This window comes from Aquarana catesbeiana, linkage group LG07, assembly GCF_042186555.1.
Source record: "Aquarana catesbeiana isolate 2022-GZ linkage group LG07, ASM4218655v1, whole genome shotgun sequence".
NCBI classification, from domain to species: Eukaryota; Metazoa; Chordata; class Amphibia; order Anura; family Ranidae; genus Aquarana; species Aquarana catesbeiana.
The window spans coordinates 13834911-13854286 of record NC_133330.1 but is presented as its reverse complement, the minus strand read 5'-3'; the positions used below and the strand labels follow the sequence as shown (position 1 = coordinate 13854286).

The 19376-nt window shown below is 47.3% G+C and overlaps 1 protein-coding gene across 1 annotated transcript in view; it reads right to left on the bottom strand.

Annotated features, from left to right (window-relative positions):
* The window catches only part of LOC141102698 (galectin-1-like), a 34097-nt gene extending 15622 nt beyond the window's left edge, over positions 1–18475 (bottom strand). Inside the window, exons 1-2 of the mRNA XM_073591618.1 lie at positions 18381–18475; positions 5347–5414 (exon numbers count right to left, since the gene is read on the bottom strand). Coding sequence (XP_073447719.1) covers positions 5347–5414; positions 18381–18392 — 80 coding nt within the window. The 5' untranslated portion in view covers positions 18393–18475. The remainder of the gene's footprint in view (positions 1–5346; positions 5415–18380) is intronic.
* Between the last annotated feature and the right edge of the window lie 901 nt (positions 18476–19376).

Below are 19376 nucleotides of genomic sequence, written 5' to 3'. Positions count from 1 at the left end.
GCGGACAATAAGATGGCTGAAGAAGAGAAATCTTGGAAATCACGGGAGAGCAGGAAAGGTGCCCAACTATCGGTTTACCAAAAGACTGTGTCTGGGTTATAAGCTAAAAAGCGATATTGATCTCCTGATAAGAGATCAGAGCAGCTGGTAAGAGGCTGTGATTTCTTAGGTGGAAGGACTTTTCTATCTCCCCTCACTACTTTCTACTGGGCTTTTTACAAATGTGATGTCACTGATTTGAGTGAATAAGAGACTTCTCCTATGATGTGATTTATCACATTACCAACTTACCTCCTTTTGACTTTTAATAACCTCCTTGTGTATTCCATTTTCTGTGATGTGATTATTTTATAACATTATAGTGGTATTTAATCACTGTCAAATGTATCAATTCTATTTAGGTAAATGTAACACTTACAACCAGGGGCGTTGCTAGGTCTACAAAAGATCTGGGGCTAGAGCCCATAGCAGCGTAGTAAAGAAAGTAAAGAAAGTCATATGCTTGGGCGAGCATACACATGTATATACAGTAATATACGTGTGTGTGTATATATATCCCCAGAGAGCCCCCCACTTACATCAGGGTCCCCAGAGAGCCCCCCTTATATCAGGTTCCCCAGAGAGCCTCCTCCTTACATCAGAGTCCTCAGAGAGCCTCCCCCTTTCATGAGGGTACCCAGAGGGCCCCCCCTTACATTAGGGTCCCCAGAGAGCGTCCCTTACATCAGTGTCCCCAGAGAGCCTCCCCTTACATTAGTGTCCTCAGAGAGCCTCTCCCTTGCATCAGGGTCCCCAGAGAGCCCCCCACTTACATAAGGGTCCCCAGAGAGTCTCCCCTCCCCTTGGGGACCCCTGCAGAGACTCGGGGCTGTTGGCCCCAGATTCTGGGCTATAGCACCAAAAGCCACCCCCTAGCGACGCCCCTGCTTACAACATATTGGCCTCATTAGCGCGGTTTGCTTTTGGATATTTGTACTTTCCTGGCTTGTTCAGGTCGCAAGAAATGAGATAGACCGTCAGTACATCAGGTGTGATCAATTTTTTATGATTTGCACCACAGCTTGTAGACTCTCTAACTTTCACAAAGACCAAATAATATCCACTAATTTGGGTTATTTTTACCAAATATATGTAGCAGTATAAATTGTGGCCAAAATTTATGAAGAAAAATGAATAATTTGCAAAGTTTTATCAGAGAAACAAAGAAAAAATGTGTTTTTTTTTCAACATTTCGGTCTTTTTTCATTTATAGCGCAAAAAAGAAGGTGATCAAATACCACCAAAAGAAAGCTCCAAAAAAAGGACAAAAAATTCATTTGGGTACAGCATAGTTGCCAACATTGCAAAAAAAAAATTCGGGACACTTTTTTGCATGTAGGCGGAGCCTTGCTATAATTAGGGGGTGTGGCATTCTTTTGTAGGCGGGGCATACCGTAACAGAAAAAGCGGCGCACGAAAAATGGAAAATGGGCGTGGTTTGAGCAGACCAGTGGGCGTGTCTTAAATGGGCGTGGCTCAGAAGGGGTGTGGTATGAGATGAATGAGAGATGGAGGGAGAAAGAAAGAAAGAGAGAAAGAAAGAAAGAAAGAAAGAAAGAAAGAAAGAAAGAAAGAAAGAAAGAAAGAAAGATAGAAAGAAAAAGAGAGAAAGAAAGAGGGATGGAGGGACAGCAGGCCCAGATCCTACACAACAATAGAAATATTTGTATTCCAGAAAGTTTAACAAATCAGCAGATAAAGATACTCCAAACACCTGGTGTTGGCGCTTCAACCATCCCGGCACCATGGTTGTTATGGTGTCAGGATGATTGAAGTGCATTATTTCTATTATTACATTGTAATATAGAATGAAGTTATTTAACTCACCATAATTCAGAATCAGTGGAAGCCCTGAGTGTGTCACCTGCCATGTCGCCTGCCACCAGATGCCATCAGGTGTCCCCAGCAGAGTCCCCCCTTACATCAGGCATTTCCAGCTGACTCCTCCCTTACATCAGGTATTGCCAGCGGAGTCCCCCCTTACATCAGGCATTGCCAGCGGAGACCCCCTTACACCTGGCATTGCCAGCGGAGTCCCCCGTTACATCAGACATTGCCAGCAGAGTCCCCCCTTACATCATGCATTGCCAGCGGAGTCCCCCCCTTACATCAGACATTGCCAGCAGAGTCCCCCTTACATCAGACATTACCAGCAGAGTCCTCCCTTACATCAGGCATTGCCAGCAGAGTCCTCCCTTACATCAGACATTACCAGCAGAGTCCTCCCTTACATCAGGCATTGCCAGCGGAGTCCCCCCTTACATCAGACATTGCCAGCGGAGTCCTCCCTTACATCAGACATTGCCAGCGGAGTCCCCCCTTACATCAAGCATTGCAAGCGGAGTCCCCCCTTACATCAGGCATTGCAGCAGAGTCCCCCCTTACATCAGGCATTGCCAGCAGAGTCCCCCCTTACATCAGACATTGCCAGCGGAGTCCCCCCTTACATGAGACATTGCCAGCGGAGTTCCCCCTTACATCAGACATTGCCAGCAGAGTCCTGTCCTTACACCAGGCATCTCCCAATGGAGCCCCCCCTTTCCTTACATCAGGCATTCCCAGCAGTGGAGACTCTCTCCGCCGCCATTACTAAATAGAATTGGACAAAATAGCCGGGTGGCTGCCAATAGCAATTGAGCTGCGGCGCCGCCCACCCTCGCCCCTTCCCACATAAGGGCACAGACAGACGGCAGCGGGGTGGGAGGTGGGTGGTGCCACAGCTCAAATTCTGTTGGCAGCCACCCAGCCATTGCTAAAGAGTAATTGTTTTTTTTTTGGTCTTCGGGAAAATGGCGGCCGTTGGAGACATTGTCTCCGTTGGCCACAGACCTCTAGCGGCGGCGCCGCCGGAAAAAAAAAAAAATCGGTAAAAAAAGAATTTCCCTGGACATTTCCCGGGAATGGCTAAATCCGGGAAAAGGGTCTAAATCCCAGAAATGTCCTGGGAAATTCGTGACAGTTGGTAAGTATGGTACAGTATTTACATGACTGAGTAATTGTCATTCAAAGTGTGAGAGCACCGAAAGCTGAAAATTGGTCTGGTCACGAGGGGGGGTTTAAGTGCCCAGTCGTCAAGTGGTTAAATAACTAAAGGGGCGAGTTTATAAGAAACAAATGCCTCGCTGTGCCATAGAAAGGACTTCACTGAGTCAATATCCTGCCAGGGATCTTCTTACAATTTTAGATTTGCAAACTCCTCGTAAGAAAGAACAAAACAGTAATGCTGGAATTCTAATAATAAGCAAAAGACACATTTATGCAACTTCGGTTCAGGGCACCTACTTTAGGACACCTACCCCTATATATACCGGAGCACTGGGAGATATACTGAGAGGGTCCTTAGTGGGCAGAGGAAATTGAAGGACCAGCAATTTTGACAGATAAATATTTATATGCCAACTTACACGTGATTTGGAGGTGAGAGTTCTGAGAGCACAATGGTGACACGGGGGGGAAGTAATACTGTTCATAGGTGTTGGGATGTCACATCATGGAGAAAAACACACACTTATATAAGAGACTGATTCAAAAAATTAGCACAGACTTCACTTTGTTGGATATCTATAAGGACATATATAATACCACAGTATACACAGGATTGTGGATTAAAGATTAAGTTGCAGACAATATTTTATATTATAGCACGTTATTGTTTTTGCACATAAAATAAACATAAAATGAGTGAAGTTATGTATATTAGCAGCGCAGCATCTCTTGATTCTTCTGATTTTGGAGGGACATTTTGTTCCCATCACTTCTATAAGGTGCCACCATCCTCTGACCAACAAGAAGTCCTGGAAATTCAGCCAACCTCCATGAGGTGTATGTACCATGGCAGGGAAGAGGTTTGCCGATCAGACTGATGGAGGGATGGAGGACTGGTAGACGGAGAGCGTAGATTGGAGTCACAAGATTGCCAGTTGTCATATTTCAGATGATGTCTGATAAGTCAGACAAGTTTTATCCAGGATGACATTTTGTCACAATGTAGAAGAGCAAAATTTGCTCTGAGCAAAACAATCCGGACTGAAAATGTCGGGTATTATTTGAGGGAGCACACACCCCAAATTCCCAGTGAGGAGGGGTCAGCAGGATGTACTGTACACAGAGCACACTTTACTTTTGTAAGTTTTACTTTTGGCAAATGATAGTGTAGCAAGGTCTCAGTCTAATGAGAACTTTCCAGGCCAAAGACAGCTGACATCCTTCTGTTCATGGTGGGTTGTGAGGCATGATGGGTGCAAGGTGGACAAAGTTTTTGGGTGCCAGACACTTCTTGGATGCAAAAGAGGTTTTTAATTTCTCTTAACAGTTCTTTTTGTATTTTTGGGGGAAAGAGGGTTAGGACCAGGACACTCTTAGGTAGTTTCAAATCCAATTGGCAGACTCCGAGACTTCCATAGGAGAACAGCCGTGCAGGGAAAGGCCCCAGCAAGGCGCCACATCTGCACTTGCAGGAATGCTGCCTCCTATGGTAACAGTCTTTAACAGTTCCTAACTCAAACGTAACAATCCTTTCAGCTTCACTACAACTACTGACCGGCTCGGTCCCTGGATTGACACACAAGGCTGCTCTGCAAGCTTCTCTTGACTTGGTTGGGTCCCTGACTTGATCACCGCCTGAAGTCTCCCAATTCTCCACGATGCCCTTTCGGTGAGAATGTGATTCCGGTACTTGCTTCAGTAACTCTCTGTGGTCCCTGGTAAAGGTGGTTTGTCCCTTTGTGGTGACAGCTTCTCTTCTACCTCTGACCACTGACAGGTTCTCCGGCCAGCAGAACCATCTTTTCTGGTTGGACTGCAAGCTGCAATCCCAACCCTGCGCTGCTCTCTTACTTCTGGATCTCACACAATCTGGCAGCCAGATGCCCCTGGGATAGGCCCAATCTTCGGCCTAGCAGCCCAGGATGTACAACACACATCTACCCAGACAGCCGTCCAGGTGGCACAGAACATTGATCACCTGACTCCACCAGAATATATAGGTTCTCCCAGCAGGACAAGGGATTCAAAAAAACCCCTACCCATTGGCTGAGATAACCATATACTCATAACCTGACCTTGAGTTGCCCTTCTCATATCTAGTACCACCAAGTACCCGGCCACCTAGTGGTAGAAGAGAAAAGTGCAACAAGGCCAAACTTAGGGAGAAATCAATAGATCTCTATCATTCGACCAAGATGACTACTCCTGGCAAGTACATTTGAGTCGAGCTCCCTGACTAAACCCCAGAGTGCTACATCAGTATTATACAGAGAGCAGACATATATTGTATAATAAGTAGCCGAGGATAGAATCTTCACCTACCTTTTACAGCCATGCGGAATGAAGCCCTCCACCTCCACGCGGTAACCAGGTCTAAATGAGGACGTAGTCTGTATGAGAGAAAGGAGAGAATTATTACACCCTGTATAATAGAGAGGGGGGTATGATTATTACACTCTGTAAAATAGAGGGGGGAGGATTATTACACCCTGTATAATAGAGAGGGGGGTATGATTATTACACTCTGTAAAATAGAGGGGGGAGGATTATTACACCCTGTATAATAGAGAGAGATTCTGTATAAGAATATTGAAATGTAATTCAATTGATGTGTGATGACATCACAAGTGAAGAGTCCAGTGAATCAATAGTCCCAGAATGGCTTTCTCATCCTTCACCATACAAGTAACAACCGCCCGCTGTGACCTGCCTTCACCATATAGGAAGATTGCTCACTCATCAGAATGTATTGCTGTCTATGGATAGAACAGCAAAATGTGCCTATTGATCACAATATTTCTCCCTTCCTTCAGTTACGTTTGTTAACTGCGATATTGTTCTGTATGAATAATGTGTCCGGGTTTCAGGTGGACTGAAACCCGGACTGTCTGGGTGAATCCCGGACAGGTGGCAACCCTAGTACACAGTCCAAATCCCTTTTCACCCCAGCCTTATAGTAATGGCATTAATCCATTTCATAGATGACTAAAACATTGTTTCCTTTTTCCTATCCTGTTAGTTTGTTGTGTACATCAAATATCTGAACGGTCTGGAGTATCCCACCTACCCCCTTCCCCATCCCCACCTTCCATCCTGCATGGAAAGAGGTAATGATCTGCCACAATGGAGTAACCCAGAGGGGTGAGACATGTCACATCTCAGAATAGGACCATTATATTTATAAAACCGCACTGACTGCACAGAAAATGGTTAATATAATCACCCATAAATAAAAAGATGAGAAGGGGGAGATATGGAAGTAATGAGTCACTAAGGGCAAGTGTGAAGGGGAGGAGTGTCTGAGCCATACCATTATATACATGTAGCCAGGTGCCAGCTACAATATCATGCACGCAGCGGACATTACCTTCATAACTGCAGACAAGTTAGTTTCTCCCTCTAGTGTTGCACTCAGACTGTTTAAATGATATGATTTAAATGATATCCTGAGCCAAGAAGCAAGGAACCATGGGACTTGTAGTCATGTGTGCACCATAACTGGACATCTGAGTCTTCCTTAGCCTTCGCCTCCCAGCAAGCTGCTAACAGAATGAGGAATCATGGGAAAGGCTACTTAAAGTGATACTAAAGGTTACATTTTTTTTTTAAAATAACAAACATGTCATACTTACCTCCACTGTGCAGCTCGTTATGCACAGAGTGGCTCCGAACGCCGTTTTCTGGGGTCCCCTGGCAGCTCTCTCGGCTCCTCCCCGCGTCAGATAACCCCCTATGGGAAGTGCTCTCCCAGGGGGGTTGCCTTGCGGCCGTGCTCCTGAGTCTAGCATTTGGCATCCATATATCCATATGCAGGACTCATCCCCGCCCCCCGGCGCCCGCGTCATTGGATTTGATTGACAGCGGCGGGAGCCAATGGCTGCGCTGCTATCAATCTTTCCAATCAAGAGCCCAGAACCCCCGGGCAAAGATGCAGCATGTCCTCGTCGTGGGACATTTCAGGGCGCAGATAAGTAAAGGGGGGCCATTAACTGTCAGATGTTTTTTCACCTTAATGCATAGGATGCATTAAGGTGAAAAAACAGGAAGGTTTACAACCCCTTTAGGGAGCTGTTTTCTGTGTGCCCACTCTCTTCTCTGGGGACATTCCAGGGAGTATCAAAGCCATAGCTCCCAACTGTCCCTGATTTGGAGCAATGTCCCTCTGTCCCTCTTTCCCCTTCATTTGTCCCTCATTTTGGTCTCATTCATATTGTTGTATATAAAATGCACTTTTTAGCTATCAAAAAGTGTTTCCCAGTGCTAAACCTTTCATCCAAATTCTAAATTCCTGTATGTGTACATTTTAAAAGCCAATATAAAGGAATAGTAATGGTTAAAAAAAAAGCCCTTGTGGATTTAATTAACTTTTTTTTGGTTAATTCTCCTTTAAGGGGGTGTGGCAGGGTGTGTGTCCTATGCCCCACATACGTTTGATAGTAGGTGTCCCACATTCCCATCTCAGAATGTTGGGAGGTATGTCAAAGCTGCTGTCCGGCTACAGGAACCACGGTCTACCAAGACCCTGTGAGCCATAGCTGCTGCTCCACGGTTGAACCTGCATTACCGGGCACCATTAAAAGATCATTTGCTTCCGCCTGGCGATCGGTGGACCTCACAGTGGTGCCAACCTGGACCACTGTGTTCCACATTTAACCGACCTTCAGCATCTACCCATCCACCGGTTGGTGAGGGGACCCTGCATCGCTTCCTGTGTGTGCTGACTACTTCCAGGACCTGGTGAGTGGGCTTAGGCCCCAAACTCCCCTTTTCTTTAATAACACTCACACATGGACACTGCATGCAGACAACATAACCTGAATTACAAAGGAACTTTCCACTTCTGCTATACCCCCTTCTTACTTGACTGCTAAAAGTGGTTGTTAAGCCACTCTGACTAATTTATACCATCCGTTCTGTGTCCTAATCCTGTGTCCCCCTGTGTGTGATTTATAAAAAAAATGCTGATTATACCTCTATACCTCAAATGTTTTTTGGAAAATTTGGGGTTTTTAGTGAAACAAGGATTGGTGATAAAGCATCAGTGAAGAGGAGACACGTTTTTCCCATATTAACTCTTACAGGAGAGAATTTCCCTTCCTAGGGGTAGATTTCATCTCACTTCCTGTTGTCTCCTTCCGTTTGCAAGTAGGAGTCGTTATAAGTTGGATGTTTGAAAGTAGGGGCCTGCCCTATATCCTCTGCAGAAATTTGGGTCTTAGGAGTTGGTGTTGCCACAACGCTGTAAGCCCTCACAGTTACTCTTGGTGGGCGCAGGAACGGGCCCTGCTATGAAATATTAGATCAAGAATTGTAATTACATGCACCTGTTGAACAGGGGCAGAAAAATTGGGACTTAGGCAGTGGTGCCACAACACTGCAACCCCTCACAGATGCTATAGTTGGAGCGCAGGAACTAGCCCTGCTGCAAAGAATTGCATGAAAAATTGTAATTACACGCCCCTGTTAAACAGGGGCTGAAAAATTGGGCCTTGGGCACTGGTGCTTGTGCCACAACTCTGCAACCCCTCACAGATACTATAGTTGGAGCGCAGGAATGAGTCCTGCTGCAAAATATTGACTCAAAAATTGTAATTACACGCCCCTGTTAAAAAGGGGCAGAAAAATTGCCACAGCACTGCAACCCCTCACAGATGCTATAGTTGGAGCACAGGAATGAGCCCTGCTGCAAAGTATTGCATCAAAAATTGTAATTATATGATCCTGTTAAACGGGTTGAAAAATTGGGCCTTGGGCACTGGTGCTGGTGCCACTACTTTGCAACCCCTCACAGATACTATAGTTGGAGCGCAGGAATGAGCCCTGCTGCAAATTATTGCATCAAAAATTGTAATTACACACCCCTTTTAAACAGGGGCAGAAAAATTGGGCCTTGGCCACTGGTGGCGGTGCCCAGAACCAAAAATGTTCTTACAAGCTATCAGCATGAAAATTGAGGAGGAAGAGGATTGTGACTCAGCATAACAGGATAGTCACTCAGCATCAGCATAGGCAATCTTGAAGGGATCTCAAAAATATCAATCGGTTACATCAGCACCAGGTGCTTGGTAGCTGGTGATCCAAGATTGATTCATTTTTATGAAGGTCAGCCGATAGACCGATTCGGTGGACAGGCGCACCCTGTGATCGGTTACAAAGCCTCCAGCAGCACTGAATGTGCGTTCCCGAAAGAACGCAGGATGCAGGACAGGCCAGTAGCTCAATTGCATACTGTGCAAGCTCTGGCCAGTGATCCATCCTCAAGACGAAGTAACCCAGTGGATTTTCAGTGGGAAAGGTGTCCAAGTCTGATCTTGCCCCAGGTAATCCTGCACCACGTGAATCAGACATTGGCGATGGTTGCTGGAACCGACCTTGGGGCTGCGGACTAAAAAATTGTCTGAACGCATCAATTAGACGACCACCTTCTCCACCACTCCTTCTTTGACTGACTGAAGCCTCAGCAACACGTTGTCCAGGAGGACCAGGAAATTGTAACCTCCCAGGCTCTGGAAACGCATTGCACAAACCTTTCTGCAAGGCCTCCCGAAGATGTTTCATCTTCTGCTCCCTCTGCAACGGCAAGATAAGGTCCACAACCTTACCCTTGTAATGTGGATCAAGGAGGGTTGCCAGCCAGTAATAATCCTTCCTCTTGATACCACGAATACGAGGATCCTTCTGCAGGCTTTGCAGGATCAGTGAAGCCATGCAGCATAGGTTTGCTGGGGCATTCGGTCCAGACTCCTCTGGGTCACTAAGGACGTCATGATCCGTAGCCACCTCCCCCCAGCCACGTACAAGTCCATGGGTTTCTTCGGACTGTAAATGATCCCTTGAAGACTGCTGCTGATGCTGAGTGCCAGGCTCCACCTCCATGCTGACACAATCCTCCTCCTTCTCGTCCTCTTCCTGTGTGATTGGCGGGCACGCAGGAACACTGTCTGGATAAAGGGGGCCTTGAGAGGTAAGGAAGTCTTCCTCTTCCTCCCTCTGTTCTGCCTCAAGTGCCCTGTCCATTATTCCACGCAGCGTGTGCTCCAACAGGTGGACAAGAGGGACAGTGTCACTGATGCATGCACTGTCACTGCTCACCATCCTTGTGGCCTCCTCAAATGGTGACAGGACAGTGCATGCATCCCTGATCATAGCCCACTGACGTGGGGAAAAAAAAACAAGGTCCCCTGACCCTGTCCTGGTGCCATAGTCGCATAGGTACTCATTGATGGCCCTCTGCTGCATGTGCAGCCGCTGCAGCATGGCCAACGTTGAGTTCCACCTGGTGGGCATGTCACAGATTAGGCGGTTCTTGGGCAGATTAAATTCCTTTTGGAGGTCAGCCAGCCAAGCACTGGTATTATATGACCTGCGGAAATGCACACAGACTTTCCTGGCCTGCCTCAGGACATCCTGTAAGCCTGGGTACCTGCTCAAGAATCTCTGCACCACCAAGTTAAGGACTTGAGCCAAACAGGGCACATGGATCAGTTGTCCCTGTTGGAGGGCGGAGAGGAGGTTGGTGCCATTGTCGCAAACCACCATGCCTGCCTTAAGCTGGCGTGGCTTCAACCACCTCTGAACCTGCCCCTCCAGAGCTGACAGAATCTCTGCCCCAGTGTGGCTCCTGTCCCTCAAGCACACCAGCTCAAGCACCGCATGGCATCTTTTTGCCTGCGTGCTTGCGTAGCCCCTTGAACGCCTACGGAGCACCGCTCGTTCCGAGGACAAATCAGCACAGGAAGAGGCCATGGAGGAAGAAGAAGAGGAGGGGGTGGAGGAGAGAGGTGTGGCAGAATCACCACTAGTAGAATTTTGGAGGCGTGGTGGCGGAACAACCTCCAACACTACTGCACCCTGTCCTGCATACTTCCCAGCTGCCAGAAGAGTCACCCAGTGCGCGGTGAAAGATAGGTTACGTCCCTGTCCATGCCTGCTGGACCATGAGTCAGCGGTAATATGCACCTTACCACTGACCGCCCTTTCCAGCGAGGCCAAGATATTGGCTTCCACATGCCGGTAGAGAGCTGGAATCGCCTTCCTTGAGAAAAAGTGGCGTTTGGGAACCTGCCACTGAGGAACCGCACATTCCACAAACTCATGGAAGGGGGCAGAGTCTACCAACTGAAAAGGCAGCAGTTGAAGTACTAGCAATTTAGCCAAGCTAGCATTCAACCGTTGGGCATGTGGATGGCTGTGAGTGAACTTCTTTCGGTGGTGCAGCAGCTGGGGCAGGGAAATTTGCCTGGTACAATTTGACGTCGGTGTACCGATAGCAGATTGCCCACAAGAACTTGGCTGTGACACACCTAATTCTACACCTTCATTCCTCTCAGTACAGGTTTCAGAGAGGACTGAAGGTACAGTGGGGTTGGAGATCCCAGCTGATAAGGAGCAAGGAGAGGTCTGCTTTGTTCTTTGGTGTGGGTCTTTTAGGTACGCTTGCCAATGAACTGCATGGCAGGTCAACATATGTCTGGTCAAGCATGTGATGCCCAAGCGGGTGATGTTTTGGCCACGCGAGATACACTTGAGACATATGTTGCAAATAGCAGCGGTGGGATCTGATGCACTCGTCTCAAAAAAGGCCCACACCAAAGAACTTTAAGAATAACGTGCAGAGACAGCAGCGCCCTGCACATGCGGAGCTCTGCGGTGTGATGCAGCCGGTGTGCTGCCCTTAAGCTGGCCCCTGGAGGGCATCCTGTCTCGTTGGAGATGTGCTTCCTCCTCCCCCTCTCCTATCAGGCACCCACGTGGAGTCAGTGACCTCATCATCCCTCCCTCCTCATCACTGGAGCAAAGCTGGCAGTATGCTGCAGCAGGGGGAACATGACTGCCAGATTGCTGTCCTTCTTGGGCACCCCCTCTCTCTGGGCTCACGTTACTGCCTTCCTCTAGCTGGGTACCATCATCGGAGCCTTCAAAATACTGGGCATCCTCCAGGAGCATGTACCCAACACTGTGTTCAAACAGTTCGAGGGACTCCTCAGGAAGACATGGTGGGGCTAGGGAAGGAGTGATTGATGCCAATGAGCCGAGGGAAGAGGCCGCGTTGGCAGCTGCTTTGCCAGACAAAGTACCCTGAGCCTGGGTGAGAGAGGATGAGGAGGATGAGGACGGCTTGGTCATCCACTCTACCAAGTCTTCCGCATGTTGCGGCTCAACACGGCCAGCTGCCAAAAAAAGGACAAGCGTGTCCCACGGCCACGTGCTTAAGAGGATGCACCGTCTCCACGACCAGCACTGTTGCCTCTAGACACAAAGCCTGCTTGCCCTCTTTTATTGGCTTGTGACTGTCTGCCTCTCCTTGTTGGCCTTCCAGACATACTAATGGCCTGCAGTGAGATGTAGCTGCACAAACCTGGGATGTATATATATACTGATACTGCAGCTAGCAGAATCAACTGCCTGCCTGTGGTACTAATAGGATCAGAACAACAGCAATTGTCTTCAGGTAGCTTTAGGTGCACACTGTGCAGAGGACACAGTACACTAACTGTAAATACTGCAGCTGTCTGCCTGTGGTACCAATAGGATCAGAAGAACACCACCAATTTTCTTCAGGTAGCTTTAGGTGCACACTGTGCAGAGGACACAGTACACTAACTGTAAATACTGGAGCTGCCTGCCTGTGGTATTAATAGGATCAGAACAACAGCAATTGTCTTCAGGTAGCTTTAGGTGCACACTGTGCAGAGGACACACTACACTAACTGTAAATACGGCAGCTGCCTGCGGTACTAATAGGATCAGAAAAACACCACTAATTTTCTTCAGGTAGCTTTAGGTGCACACTGTGCAGAGGACGCACTACACTAACTTGTAAATGCTGCAGCTGCCTGCGGTACTAATATGATCAGAAGAACACCACCATTTTTCTTCAGGTAGCTTTAGGTGCACACTGTGCAGAGGACGCACTACACTAACTTGTAAATACTGCAGCTGCCTGCGGTACTAAAAGGGTCAGAAGAACACCACCAATTTTCTTCAGGTAGTTTTAGGTGCACACTGTGCAGAGGACGCACTACACTAACTTGTAAATACTACAGATGCCTGTGTTACTAATAGGATCAGAAGAACACCACCAATTTTTTTCAGGTAGCTTTAGGTGCACACTGTGCAGAGGACGCACTACACTAACTTGTAAATACTGCAGCTGCCTGCGGTACTAAAAGGGTCAGAAGAACACCACCAATTTTCTTCAGGTAGTTTTAGGTGCTCACTGTGCAGAGGACGCACTACACTAACTTGTAAATACTGCAGCTGCCTGCGGTACTAATAGGATCAGAAGAACACCCATTTTCTTCAGGTAGCTTTAGGTGCACACTGTGCAGAGGACGCACAACACTAACTTGTAAATACTGCAGCTGCCTGCGGTACTAATAGGATGAGAAGAGCACCACCAGTTTTCTTCAGGTAGCTTTAGGTGCACACTGTGCAGAGGACGCACTACACTAACTTGTAAATACTGCATCTGCCTGCGGTACCAATAGAATAAGAAGAACACCACCAATTTTCTTCAGGTAGCTTTAGGTGCACACTGTGCAGAGGACGCACTACACTAACTTGTAAATACTGCATCTGCCTACGGTACCAATAGGATAAGAAGAACACCACCAATTTTCTTCAGGTAGCTTTAGGTGCAGACTGTGCAGAGGACGCATTATACTAACTTGTAAATACTGCAGCTGCCTGCAGTACTAATAGGTTCAGAAGAACACCACCAATTTTCTTCAGGTAGCTTTAGGTGCACACTGTGCAGTGGACGCACTACAATAACGTGTAAATACTGCAGCTTCCTGCGGTACTAATAGGATCAGAAGAACACCACCAATTTTCTTCAGGTAGCTTTAGGGACACATTGTGCAGAGGACGCACTACACTAACTTGTAAATACTACAGCTGCCTGCGGTACTAATAGGATCAGAAGAACACCACCAATTTTCTTCAGGTAGCTTTAGGTGCACACTGTGCAGAGGACGCACTACAATAACTTGTAAATACTACAGCTGCCTGCGGTACTAATAGGATCAGAAGAACACCACCAATTTTCTTCAGGTAGCTTTAGGTGCACACTGTGCAGAGGACGCACTACACTAACTGTAAATACTGTAGCTAATAGGACTAATAGGATCAGAAGAACACCAGCAATTTTCTTCAGGTAGCTGTAAATGCTGTAAAAACACCTGCCTGCCAGTAGGAAGAGAATAACAGGAACGGATCTAGCTAAACTGAATACAGTGTATATATGTATATATATATATATATATATATATATATATATATATATATATATATATATATATATATATATACAACACCTAGGATGCATATATATATACACAGTACACTGTAAGTGCAGCTAACTGACTTGCCTGCCTACTTTATCTAACTTAAATCAAATGACACTGTCTTTCTCTCTATCTCTCTCTCAACGTCGGAACACACTGTACAGGGCCAACGTCCACGTGGCCTTATATAATGTGGGGCGTGTACTAATCTCCCTGAGCCATAATTGGCCAAAGCCACCCTGGCTTTGGCCAATTACGGCTCTCTGTACAGACGGCGCTGTGATGGAACAAGCATGTTGGTCATAGTGCATGCTTGGCCAATCATCAGCCAGCAATGCACTGCGATGCCGCAGTGAATTATGGGCCGTGACGCGCCACTCGAATTTGGTGCGAACGGCCCATATCATCCGCAATTCGACGATTGGTTGAACATGCTATGTTCGAGTCGAACATGGGTTCGACTCGAACTCGAAGCTCATCCCTACTCACCACTACCAACAGCTGGCAATACTAAACCAACCACTACCCACACCCAGCAACACTATACCAACCACTGCCCACACCCAGAAACACTATACCAACCACCAACCACACCCAGAAACACTATACCAACCACCAACCACACCCAGCAATACTATACTCACCACTACCAACAGCCAGCAACACCAAACCAACCACTACCCACACCCAGCAACACTATACCAAGCTATGTCCACACACAGCTACACTATACCCACCACTGCCTACATTCAACAGCGCTATATAAACCACTGCCCATCGACCAACACCAGGCATTTCCCTTACCCAGCAACACTATACTAACCACTGCCATCACCCAGCAAAACTAGACCAACCATTGCCCTCACCTAGCAAAACTAGACCAACCATTGCCCTCACCCAGCAAAACTAGACCAACCACTGCCCTCACCCAGCAGCACTATACCAACCACTGCCCACATCAGGAAACCCCATACCCACCCTAATGCCCACATCCAGCAATACTATACCATCCACTGACCAAAATGTGAAACACTAAACCAAACACTTCCCACGCCAAGCAACTCTATACCCACCACTGCTCACACCCAGCAACATTATAATTACCATTGCCCTCACCCAGCAGCCCTATGCCCACAGCCAGCAACCATATACCTACTACTGTCCAAATTCATCAACCTTATACCAGCCTATGCTCTCACCCAGCAACACTATAGCAACCACTACCCACACCCAACAGCACTATATGCACCATTGCCAATGCCCATCAACCCTATACAACAACTGACAACACCCAGCAACACTATTCCAACCACTACCCTACCCACACCCAGCAAAACTATACCCATCACTACCCATACCCAGCAACACTATACTCACCACTACCCACACCCAGCAACACTATACTCACCACTGCCCACATCCAACAGCGCTTTATGCACCACTGCCCACAGTCATCAACCCAACACGAAGCATTTCCCTTACCCAGCAACACTATACCAACCACTGCCATCCCCCAGAAAAACTATGTCAACCACTGCCCATACCCAGCAACATTATAGTCACCTCTATCCACACCCAGAAATACTATACTCACCTCTACCCACACCCAGCAACACTATATTCACCACTACCCACACCCAGCAACACTATATTCACCACTACCCACACCCAGCAACACTTTATTCACCACTACCCAAACCCAGCAACACTATACTCACCTCTACCCACACCCAGCAACACTATACTCACCACTTCCCACACACAGCAACACTATACTCACTACTACCCACGCCCAGCAACACCATACCCATCAATACCCACACCCAGCAACACTATACTCACCACTACCCACACCCAGCAACACTATACTCACCACTTCCCACACCCAGCAACACTATACTCACCACTACCCACACCCAGCAACACTATACCCACCACTTCCCACACCCAGCAACACTATACCCATCAATACCCACACCCAGCAATACTATACTCACCACTACCCACACCCAGCAACATTATACTCACCTCTACTCACACCCAGCAACACTATACCCACCACTTCCCACACCCAGCAACACTATACCCATCAATACCCACACCCAGCAACACTATACCCACCACTTCCCACACCCAGCAACACTATACCCATCAATACCCACACCCAGCAATACTATACTCACCACCACCCACACCCAGCAACACTATACCCACCACTTCCCACACCCAGCAACACTATACCCACCACTTCCCACACCCAGCAACACTATACCCATCAATACCCACACCCAGCAACACTATACTCACAACTACCCACACCCAGCAACACTATACTCACCACTTCCCACACCCAGCAACACTATACCCACCACTTCCCACACCCAGCAACACTATACCCATCAATACCCACACCCAGCAACACTATACTCACCTCTACCCACACCCAGCAACACTAAACTCACCTCTATCCACACCCAGCAACACTATACCAACCTCTACCCACACCCAGCAACACTATACTCACCACTTCCCACACCCAGCAACACTATACTCACCACTACCCACACCAAGCAACACTATACTCACCACTACCCACACACAGCAACACTATACTCACCACTTCCCACACACAGCAACACTATACCAACCACTACCCACACCCAGCAACACTATACTCACCCCTACCCACACCCAGCAACACTATACCCACCACTTCCCACACCCAGCAACACTATACCCATCAATACCCACACCCAGCAGCACTATACTCACCACCACCCACACCCAGCAACACTATACTCACCTCTACCCACACCCAGCAACACTATACTCACCACTACCCACACCCAGCAACACTATACTCACCACTACCCACACCCAGTAACACTATACATATCACTACCCACACCCAGCAACACTATACTCACCACCACTCTCACCCAGTAACACTATACTCACCAATACCCACACCCAGCAACACTATACTCACCACTGCCCACATCCAACAGCGCTTTATGCACCACTGCCCACAGTCACCAACCCAACACCAAGCATTTCCCTTACCCAGCAACACTATACAAACCACTGCCACCCCCCAGCAAAACTATGTCAACCACTGCCCACACCCAGCAACCCTATACTCTTTAATGCCCACATCCAGCAGCACTATACCAATCACTGCGCACAATGTAAAACACTAAACCAAACACTTCCCAAACCCAGCAACACTATACCCACCACTGCCCTCACCCCGGAGCACTATATCAACCACTGCCCATATCAGGAAATCTGTACCCACCCCAATGCCCACATCCAGAAACACTATACCAACCACTGCCATCACCCAGCAAAACTATACCAACCACTGCCCACACCCAGCAACCCTATACCCTTGAATGCCCACACCAAGCAACACTATACCCACCACTGCCCAAACCCATCAACCTTTTACCAGCCTATGCCCTCACCCAGCAATACTATACCAACCACTACTTATACCCAACAGCACTATATGCACCATTGCCAACACCCATCAACCCTATACAACTGACAACTCTCAACAACACTATTCTAACCACTGCCCACACCCAATGGCCCTATACCCACCAATGGCCCTACCTAGTAGCACTATACCAACCACACCCAGCAAGCTATGCCCACCACTGTCCCCACAAAGCAAACACTAAACCCATCATTACCAACAGCCAGAAATCCTATACTAACCTATTCCCACACCCAGCAACCCTACACCAACCTATGTCCACACCAAGAAAACCTATACCCACCACTGTCCTCTCCCCGCAACACTATACCCACCACTGCCCACACCCAGCAACACCATACCCATCAATACCCACACCCAGCAACACTATACTTACCACTACCCACACCCAGCAACACTATACTCACCACTTCCCACACCCAGCAACACTATACCCATCAATACCCACACCCAGCAACACTATACTCACCACTGCCCACACCCAGCAACACTACACCCACCACTGCTTACAGTCCACAGAACCCATTTGTTCAGCTTTTGCAGCTTCCATCGGTGCTCATACTCACATAATCTGCCATCCTGCTGACTTATCAGACAAACTTTTGAACAGCTGCACCTCTACCCCTTCATATATAGGAGGCCTACTGAGGGCAGAGCCAGTCATGTTGAAGGGATTACCCAGCCCAGTGCTCCCTGGACTTGGAATTGTTCCAGAACTGCTCATTACAGAGAACTAAAAAAATGTCAATATGGTGTGACTGAGCATGGGTCATCCATTGTCACTCTGCTGGGATGTCACCACTCACCACAAACAGTAAGGGGGCAATAGATGACTTTCGTGAAAGTAATTTCTACAACACAAAGTAACAATTTATATTACCTTATACACATTACATCACATTAAAACCTCAGACATCACATGACATGCATGTCATCATACTTTTTAAAAAAAAAATGTAAATATTAAAAAAAAAAATTGGGTTTTGTTGTCTTTTTTGTCTAAGTACAATCTATGTTTGTCCCAAGCATGTTTGAAGCCACTTATTGCTGACTGACTACCTCTGCTGGAGGTTAGGGATGAGCTTCGTGTTCGAATCGAACGCATGTTTGACTCGAACATCGTGTGTTCAGTAGGGATGAGCCGAACACCCCCCTGTTCGGTTCGCACCAGAACATGCGAACAGGAAAAAAGTTCGTTCGAACATGCGAACACCGTTAAAGTCTATGGGACACGAACATGAATAATCAAAAGTGCTAATTTTAAAGGCTTATATGAAAGTTATTGTCATAAAAAGTGTTTGGGGACCTGGGTCCTGCCCCAGGGGACATGGATCAATGCAAAAAAAAGTTTTAAAAACGGCCGTTTTTTCAGGAGCAGTGATTTTAATAATGCTTAAAGTCAAACAATAAAAGTGTAATATCCCTTTAAATTTCGTACCTGGGGGGTGTCTATAGTATGCCTGTAAAGGGGCGCATGTTTCCTGTGTTTAGAACAGTCTGACAGCAAAATGACATTTTGAAGGAAAAAGCTCATTTAAAACTACTCGCGGCTATTGCATTGC